The 10,235-nt window shown below is 31.6% G+C and overlaps 1 protein-coding gene across 1 annotated transcript in view; it reads left to right on the top strand.

Moving 5' to 3' along the window:
* Positions 1 to 9,110: 9,110 nt before the first annotated feature.
* The window catches only part of LOC117172152, a 1,419-nt gene continuing 294 nt past the window's right edge, over positions 9,111 to 10,235 (top strand). The window contains exons 1-3 of the mRNA XM_033359954.1: positions 9,111 to 9,195; positions 9,748 to 9,816; positions 9,903 to 10,037. Coding sequence (XP_033215845.1) covers positions 9,148 to 9,195; positions 9,748 to 9,816; positions 9,903 to 10,037 — 252 coding nt within the window. The 5' untranslated portion in view covers positions 9,111 to 9,147. The remainder of the gene's footprint in view (positions 9,196 to 9,747; positions 9,817 to 9,902; positions 10,038 to 10,235) is intronic.

Raw genomic sequence — 10,235 nt, 5'->3', positions numbered from 1 at the left:
TGCTTTAATAAAAATTCATTTTTTTACTCAAATGTGTATCTCTTTTGTTGGAAATAAATTTTTTTAACTGTCTATTAAACTATTCTATATTTGGTTGAAAATTTATCTTTTTAAGCTGAAAGTTCAACATTTTGTTTAGAATTTTATGTATTTTGTTAAAAATTCATGCATTTCAAAATAAAATTGATCTTTCTTCTAGAAACTTAATCTTCTTGGTTTAAAATGTATCGTTCCTTGTTAAAAATGCAATTATTTGGTTCAAATAACAACTGTTAAATGCTTCGTTGGAAATTCAATTATTTGATTTTAAATTTACTTTAATGGTACAAATTCTACTGTTGCGTAGAACATTAATCTTTTTGGTTTAAATAATCATCAATTTTGTTGAAAATTAAACTTTATTGTTGAAAAAATCATATTTCTGGGTTAGACATTCAAGTTTCTTGTAGATAATTCGTCTTTTTAGCTTTAAAATTTAATCACTTTTTCGAAAATTCATGTATTTTATTCAAAATGGGTCTTTTTTGGTAGAAAATTAATCCTCTTATTCGAAATTCATTTTTCATTTTATTAACTTTGTAAAAAATTAATTTATGTACAGTTAAAGATAATTTTTGTATCTCAAAAATGTATCCAGAACTTTATAAAAAATTTATTCTTTTTATTAGATAAGTTGGACTTTTGTCTTTTTTAATAAAAAATTAATCTTCTTGATCGAAAATTCATTATTCTTTAATTTAACAAATTCAAAAAAAATTAATTTCTTTCAAAGTTTTCTTTATTAGAGTTTTTATCTGAAAAATTAACTATTCCATTTTTGGTTAAAACTGTATCCTGTTCATTTTATTAGTTGAAAATTTAACTGTTTGGTAGAAAATCCATGTATTATGTTGAAAAGTCGTCTTTTTGGACAGAAAGCTCATCTTGTTTGTAGAACGTTCAACTTTTTAGGCAAAAATTTAATTATGTGATATAAAATTTATATAATTTGTGAAAATTCAGCTTTTACGATTAAAACGTTCACTGTTTTCTAAAACATTCGATTTTTTAGCTTAAAAACTTTATTTTTTTAATTCACCTTTCACGGTAAAAAAAGTCCTGTTTCTTAGTTGAAAATTTATCCTTCTTTGTTGACAAGTAAAATTTTTGCTACAAGTATAACTGTTGTCGGAAAAATTCGTCTTTTTGTGTTTAAAATATGACCATCTAATTAAATCTTTAACTATTTTTTTTCAAAATTTGTCTCTGCTACTGGGAAGTTGATCTATTTGGTCGTTTTATGTAAGTGTTTGATTGCATTTTTTTTTAAATTCGTCTTTCAACTTCAACTTTTAACTCAAATTCTAATTCGACTATTTTGTTAAAAATGCATTTCATCTTTTGCTATCCATCCATAATCTCTATAATTTTCAATATAAAATATTATTTTCAGGGTCTCAAAGCATATCTTTGGACCAACCTTGACGGCAGTCTCGCTCTGAAGTCGGGAGAGAATTTGGAACACGACGCTCGAAAGCACCTAATTTCTTCTGTGATTATACATCTTTCAAAATGATTCGAACAAAAATGTGCAAGTTTTACTCCAGATTCATTATTCTTTTTTTTTGTATAAGTGCTTGAAAAGTAACAAAAATGATTTTGTAAAAATTAGTTATTTCGTAGGAATGATTTAATTCTATTGTTAATAAAATTTGTATCTGCTAATATATAATATTCAGTGTTTTGAAATGTATGAGCGCAAAAATAAATAAATTACCTATGAAATATTTTTGTTTAACTTTAATTTACGCAATTTTTGTCGTTTCGTTTAATATTTTATAACTTTAACATACCAAACATACCATACAAAAACTTTTTTGTAATTAAAAAAAAAAGATTTGACTTCCCGAGATGATGGGTTCAATTATAAAAAATATAGCCGTTTTAATTATCAGCGATGGTTGCTTTGACTAACAGAGATAATCATTTTGAGTATGTGAACGTAATAGATTTAATCATTTTCTATATTCTACGTGAATATTCTTGGATTTTCAAGTTGAGGATCTAACATAATGGAGTACACACTCCCGGGATCTTAAACTTTACACTCTGAGATAGTGAACCTAGCCTTCAAATTTTGACGTACGAGAATCGTAAGCTTGACATTCTCGGATAGTGAACATGACCATCATATTTTGACACTACACGGATGGTACTCCCAACTATCTAGGGGGCTATCCCATATTCAAAACTCAAATATAGTCATTCTGACCCTATGAATTTTCAGGCTGACCATCCATTTTTCTCCGTAAGGATTTATATTATGTAAAACGTAAAAATAGTAGGATTTTGAGAACAAATTTAAGGAAAATAATTTTTTTTCAAATCATTTTATTTCCATTTCGCAGCCTGTGACGTATCTCCTAAGATGAATTTGAGTTAAGTATTTGACGTTCTTATCTGGAGGAAATATATGACTAAGATTAAATTCCGATAATAAAATTGTAGTAAAGAAGTTCACGAGATTTGAATCTGAGCACTGTTTAGTAAACATACGATGATTTTATCGCGTATAAATCCTAGTACACTTCTCTGAAGAATTATCTCGACGTCATTGACTATTTAAATTCATTTGATATTTTTTATAAAGAATAATGCATACCAATAAGAATAATTTTAATTTGAAAAGCACATATGTAACCTTTAAAGCAGAAAGAGTAAGAATATACCGATTGAAAAGCAAAAAGTCAGTTACACACGGAGAGAAATTTCAAGATATTAATTCACGGCAGCTCGTGATTTTACAGCTACAATTTTTACGTGCTTTGAAGTCTCGAACTCTATGATCTAAAAGCATAGCATTCGAGATCTGAGAGCAAAAGAGCGTGGCTAATGCCTGAAACTTCGAGAACTATGCTTTAAAAGTAAGGGTCCCGAGATCTTATTTCTAGCGCCAAACTATGATAAAATGAAGGAGCAGTATCGTTAATTAATCTCCCGAAATTTCTCTCCATGCAGATTGAATTATTGATTTCTCTTATTCAAAAAAAGAAATTTTTTTCATTTTTTTATTTTTCAGTAATGATTCTTTCCGAATCTGAAGTTGGAATTTCAAAATTTTACACTATTAAACTTATGTCACTCAAAAACCACTCAAACAGATACAAACATTTCGCTAATTGAAAATTCTTTTTTAGTTATATTTTTTGTATGGCGAGAACTTTTCTAGTACTTTTCTTAGGTGACATTTAGTACTTGGGTGGTTGCAATTGATTACGAAACTGTTCTTTCGGTTTCGGACATTTAGTTTATTCTTTATGAATATTAATTTTTCAGTATATCATTATTGCACGAGACTCGAAAATTACGATTATATTTGCTACTGTTTAATGTTTATGTTTATGAGGTAACAAGTAACAATAATGCGTGTCTTTTGATATTAAATTCAATTATGAATATTTATTAACATACGATAGGAATTTATATAATTTTACAAAGCTCTAAAATTGAGTAGTCTTTATGATGTGGACTCGACTGCGGTCTCAATCCAACTGCCCTTCTAGAGGGGACCTGTGTACCCGACGATTTGGCCAACCTCGGCCCAGCTCCAGCCCAGCATCGTCATAGATTCCAGACCACTTGAGCGATCTGCGTTTTAGGCGGATGTTTACAGAACGTGATACTTGTGGGACATAACATGATCTGGCTCTCCTGAATGCCCTCTTTGTTAGAACTGTAACTTTTCTCTACATTTATAAAGATTAAATTTTGCCAGATCAGGAAGAGATAGAGAAGAATCGTTAGAAACAATGAATAGTTCAAGTTTTATTTCAAGTATAGAATATTTGGCAGAATAACACCATTTTTGAGAACCACACAGATCACTCACTCGTTTATATAGACATTTTTCTAAGATGTAAGATTTAATGTCTTTATTGAGTTAATCACTTTACTGATCCGAAAAGATCGGACACTGTTTTTCTCAAGCGATAAGGCTTTCATCACATACTTAAACTGAGAAATCACGTGACTTCAAACATCCCTCTAAATAATAAGGAAACTGAAAATAGCTTTAAAATAAACATATCGCCGGCCTCGTGAGTGGTAACTGCACTATGAAAGGAAAAAAGAACAATAAGCTTTTAATCGAGTATTTGTCAACAAAGCAAATGCGGGCCGGTGTAAAGAAACAGTATAAATATAACAAAAATTTAATCGTCTTAGACGCCCGCCATTATCCACACAGTTTCCAGAATAATTCCTTTTAAATCTAATTGATAATAGTTGTTCAGATTTCGCTCATTTCTTTCGCTCTGACTGGTAAAAGACAAATCTGAGTAATCGGACCTTGTATTTCGAACTGGCAGTTTTCACGCGAACAGAACGTACTAAATCGTCCTTTCCCTTGTAGCATTCAATTACACGACCCAACAACCATCTAGAAGGCGGTATCGAATCATGCTTCACATGAACGATATCACCGATCACAAGATTTAGATCTTTGTTGAACCATTTGTAGCGCTTGTGTAAAGACTGTAAATAATCAACAGCCCATCTTCTCCAGTAAATTTCTGAAGGTATAGCATTATGATTTTAAAAAAAGAAAGGCAAAAAATCATCCTTATTTTTCCAAAACTTGTTATGAATGTTTCTTATTCATCCTGGCGATTTACGTATGCATCGAAAATATCCCTAACGTTTCCGAAGAGAAAAATGTTCTATAATCTTTCGTTCACAAATGATCACATATTGAATTAATCTGTAAGATTTATAATTATAAATATTTAATTCATGGCTTCAGCTACGTGTGCCGAAATTTCGGTACAATCAACTGGATATCTTCGGTATTCTTATTCCTTTTTTGCAGTTTAGTTTTCTTAAATGTGTAGGTTAAAACTTGCGTAGATACCCGAAATGTAACAAGAGCAGGAATTTAGCAGGTCATTACAAAAACGTTGAGTTCCATGATACTTAAATGTGATTTTAATGCATTTTAAGCAACCCAGAAGAGAATTCCTGACTTAATCAACAGTTTAGTAATCAATATTTATATTTGTATTGTTTTGTATTGTTTTGTATTGTATTGGCCAGGCTACGTTTTTCTGGAATCACGTAGTCCGGGGCCGACCGGTTACTGGCCGGACCAACCTTGGTTATATCTCATGGTCTAGAGCCGACCGGGTAATGGTCTGGTTAACGTTTTTGTAGAAATTACACATTTCTTAAGAGCTGTGATATTATCAAAGACGTAATTATGGATACTAGATGAATTATTATTCGAAAATTATAATTTAAAGATTTATTAGATCAGTGAAACAGAAATTAGCTTTTTTAAATTCTTTTTTTTTTAATTAAATTTTTTCGAATAATTTAACTTTTTAATCGTACTGTACATACATACATAGCGCCTACTGCGCCTAGCATCTGCATACACACTCAGTAATTTTCAGTTTCGCACCTGGAACGAGGATGCTCCTTGCACTTACGTCGCGTCGTCTCTTCGAAGTTCGCAAATAAAATAGAGACTTGCGGTTAAAATCAACCGTGTTTTGATAATAAGTTCGAAACCCCCACTTAGTGCGCAAATAATAATTTTTTAAAATTAAAATATACTGTTGTGTATACAGTTTTTCCTTTCTTCCTTCCAAGCCTTAAATCTCACCACGTGGTTTTCAAATTGCCACGAGATTCTAGCATCAGCAATTTAAATTCCACTCCAATTTTCTTGCCAAAATTGGTTTAATTGATTTGACTTTTAAAGTTCAGCGTAATCTTTACGATGAGCCTTAAAAGACAAAACAAGTTACCAAATTCTCGCCTAAAGCAACATTTGTTAACCGCTTTGTGACCTGATTACCCATCCGGTATTGAAGCCGGGATTCGACCAGTTTACCGTGATGTTTTTAGCAGGATCCCGTCCGGATTCCCCGATCAGCGCCTGGCGTTAACCAGGGCTATCCGGCCGGGAGCCGGCTGGATCCCTATCTGTATTCCTACACGGGACCTAATTATAGGTGTTCTATTCGATATGCAAACTAAAATTGAAAGCCTAATCAAAGCTTTATCCGGGGTGGATGCAGGCCAGGAAAAACCTTAAAATCAAGGAAAGGAATTTGTTTCTGGTAATCGAATTTCAAGAATAAAAAAAATCAAGGAATTTCTATAAGATGAACTCCAAACATGTATATCAAGGATAATTAATGTAAAAAATGTGCATTCAGATTTTAAATTTAATTCCTTCTGCGTATTAAAGCTTATGTATTCAAAATTCTTTTAAGACAAGGTAGTGAAAATCAAAATAAATTTATCTTCAACTATGGTCAATAGATTCTACAAAGATAACACAGCCACACAAAAAAGTCTGGTACTTTTGACGAGACAGTGGCATATGACTTGCTATGACATAACCTCAAGAAAGTTCTTTCAGCAGCAACTTATAATCCAGCATTGCATTTTTATGGATTTGGAGCTGCAAAGCCCCATTTTTAAGCCAAATCTGCATAGTAACGAACAAATCTGTTACATTATTCCAAGGACATACGGTATTACAACAATCTGCTCTTAGAGACGTCTTTCTCATCATATTTATCGTAAGTAAGCTTACTCCTTTTTTTCTGAACCCTGAGTTCGGAGCCTCTTGTGTTATGATTCAATCACAAATCTTCGGACTGGAGTGTCCATCCATTTGCATCCACTGAATTCACTTAAATATTAAGTGTCAATACCTGCTACTGCGCTAGGTACTGGAAGTGATGATAACTGATCTGAAAAGAGATGTGTAGAATGATTCACCTTCCAGCTCAGTCAGTAACGAAGCCAGCGAAGGTAGGCTGCCCTACAGGGGGACATTCAGGTGTAAGAATGAAGGTGTAGTGTTGGATAGTGGACTTAATGATAGTGGACTTATCTGCGATCGGTCCAGAATCCTTAACGTGCGGGTATTGAAATTACCATGGCTTCCAAAACAAAAAACTTGGAAAAAACTGATAATTGTGAAAACGATCAGAATCAATTTTGTTACATTTGACAAAATATGAAATCCCAAAATATCACAAGAACATTACTGGGAAAATTCGTTACTACGGTGAAGAACAGGGTGAAAGGTTCCACCAAGATATCAAAGATATCAAAGTATACCAAGATGCTAAAAGGAGATTTGCCTCAGAACAAAAGAAAAATGTCTCTACGAGGATCTTTTGAATCCAAAAGAGTGCGTTATAATAAGAAAAATAGCTGTTCTTCCATCGAGCAGAACTATATATAAAAGCCACGTCATCTCGGGACCATCTAGTCAACGGCTAGAAATCCCACTGATTCACCAATGAAAAGTGTGCTACTGAGGAATAAGTGAGAATCCAATGATTTTGATTCAGAGAGTACATTCATGCAAAAGAAACGCTAACTTAACTTACGTATAAAATTCGATGCCTGGAAGTACACACATCCAATTTTGGCCTGCAAAGCACAGCTCAGACCATTTTACTTAAGGTTATGTTCCAGATTTTTTAGCTATATCACTGAACTGATACTATACATGAATTCAGCTGCGTGAAATCTATAATAAAACCATGTTTCACCACCATTTACTCAAAAATACGTTTTTTGAGGTTATGTCGAAAACAAATCGTGAAAGTTGCTATTTTGACCTCATATTCGGATTCAGCAAATCAAAATATATGGGAATATATGTGTCTCGTCAAAAGTACCAGAGTTTTTTTGTGTTGAATTGTAATTGTTGCATTAACCCTATGAAGCATCTTCTAAGATAAATTGTAGTTACATACGTCACGCTCTTTCTTATCTGGTGAAAATATTTTACCAGGGTTACACGGTGATGATAAAATTCCAATTAAATGAGTCTGTGCAGAGTAAGTAATTGTATACTAGGTTTGTCCACAAATGCGTTGCGAACATTTTTTCATGTTAGAGGGCAACGATCCAGAGCGAAAAAATAAATTTAAATTTTTTTATTTATTTTGATTTTCACAGGTTCCGGTTTTGACTTGAAGTTTCTTGTGTGAATTGCATGAAGAAAAATGACTATTTGGAGTTTTTGGAATAATTCTTCAGGGTTTGGGGAAATGTTGCGGGAAAGTAAAGAGACTCGTTGAGAATTATCCATCGAAAAACTTTATATATTAGTCATATGGGTTCACGCCCCTAACACATCCAATTGTTTCTTGCAGGCAACTCTTCAACACAAAAATTTCAATTCTTTATAAAATCGAACTTTTAGGCACTTTATTCTAATTTATGTACTAAAAATTATTTCTATTGGCAAAGTGGAATATTTATAAACATTGGTTCAATAACAAATGGAATCTGCTTAAATAACTAAAAATTAATTAACCAATTCTGATAAATATTCCACAACAACAGTACAAATGATATTTAATAAAAACAAACAGGAATAAAGTTCGCAAAAGCTCGATTCCATGAAGAATTTACATTTTCGGTTTAAGATCAATTTAATCTTTCAATTTATTTGTTTCTTGCTTGATTTTCCAAAAGATGTTTGGTAGTTTTATGTTAAAATTCTAATCATTTTCAAAAAAATATGATAAATTTGAGAACATTCTTATTTCCTATATATTCATCTATGAATTTTTTTAAATTGTATAAACAAAAATTTACGCTTCAAAAAACAGAAATTTGATGTTTTATTTAAAGAAAAATTGCATAACATTCTTCGAAAATAAAGGTGACTTTATGAAAATTCTGTTAAAACTTCGTCCAATCATGATAAATTTCGGAAAATTCAGTCAGAAATTTCGCAAATTTGAGGTACGGTTTCGTAGATTATCGAAAATTTCATTAAAATTTCTTGTTATTTATCAAGTAAGTCGTGTTCTACAGATCCCGTGTGCGTAAATAATATGTGGACTTAAGTACATCTGTATAACGTCATTGCTCACGTCGTGAAACTGACATTTCATTGCTTTGATTCTGCATGACTAATCTAATGTCTCATTAATGTTAAAAAGGTTGGAATGCAGCGTTAGAAGGGTGAGGGAAAGGAGGCCGATGAATTAACAACGAGGAAATTACGTAGTTTCAGTGTTTTCTCCAAGATAAGTATTTGGTATAAAAGGGCAACTTTTCAGATCAGAAAATGTACTGCAAGTTTTTCTTTGGTCAAAAGTAGAAGTTATACGAATTACATAAACCATGAAGTTTGCGATCATCTACTGCTTGCTGGCAATCTTTGCCTGTCAAGTAAGTCACCTTAAGTTTATAAAAAATTTTCAATTCAATTTATTAGGATGGTCCAAAAACGACCTTTCCTTCTTAAATGGTACCCCTACGAAGTATTTTTTTCGTAAAAATGAACACTGATTTTTCGCACAATTAAAAAGAAACTTTTAGTGGCCTCCCAAGTTGATTTTTGTAAATATTTAAAATGTTTATTTTATTTGTTGATTTTTTATTCTATTTGTGAATGCAAATTTGTTAGAAGAAGAAAAAGAAACTTTTATTGAAATAGATTACTCACATGTTTGACATTTTTCAAAGAAAAATTTAGCACTTTATTTCTAAAAACCAATTTAGGGTATTTCAATTCTTTTTGAAAATTCTGATGAGACTCTGAGTGATGTATTTAATTTAAAATAGTATATTGTGCACCTACCAAAGAAAAAATAAACAAAGAGCAATACATAATGTAAGACTGCAATGTAAAATTTCTTATCCGTCATGACATTTTAAAAAGTAAAATATTATTAATATTAAATACGTATTTAAAAAATGGAATTTAAACTGAATTTACAGCTCGTCCTGGCAGACGTATATCAAGACCAAATAAATGACTTCAAGATGGCAAAAGAGGGAGAAATTCAGGTCATTTGGCAAAAATAATTCTTAATTTTCCAAAACACTTTAATAATTGAAGCACAGGTTTTAAATATATATTTTTTGCCACTTAGAAACTCATTGATGCTGGAACTCCACAACAAAAGGCGAAGACTATATCTTGTCAGGTCAATTTTGCGATCCCAGTCAAAAATACTGTTGAAAAGGTCTGTTTTCCCGAATTGGCTAAATGTCCAAAGCAAGTGAAGGTAAATAAAAAATATTAGTTCCTCAAACATTTTGCACGTGTAAAATTTTAGGTTTTTTGATCAAAAGTATTATATACTATAATTTACAAAACTACTACATAAAAACGATATTTTCATAATTACGGAATTTCTCGTAAAACTAACATTTTTCCAGATTGTTCAAGGTTAACATTATAGAAAATTCCGTAATACTCGCCC

The sequence above is a fragment of the Belonocnema kinseyi genome, chromosome 4 (assembly GCF_010883055.1).
Source record: "Belonocnema kinseyi isolate 2016_QV_RU_SX_M_011 chromosome 4, B_treatae_v1, whole genome shotgun sequence".
NCBI classification, from domain to species: Eukaryota; Metazoa; Arthropoda; class Insecta; order Hymenoptera; family Cynipidae; genus Belonocnema; species Belonocnema kinseyi.
Note: the sequence above shows the minus strand (reverse complement) of the source record. Positions and strands in the feature narration are given on the sequence as shown.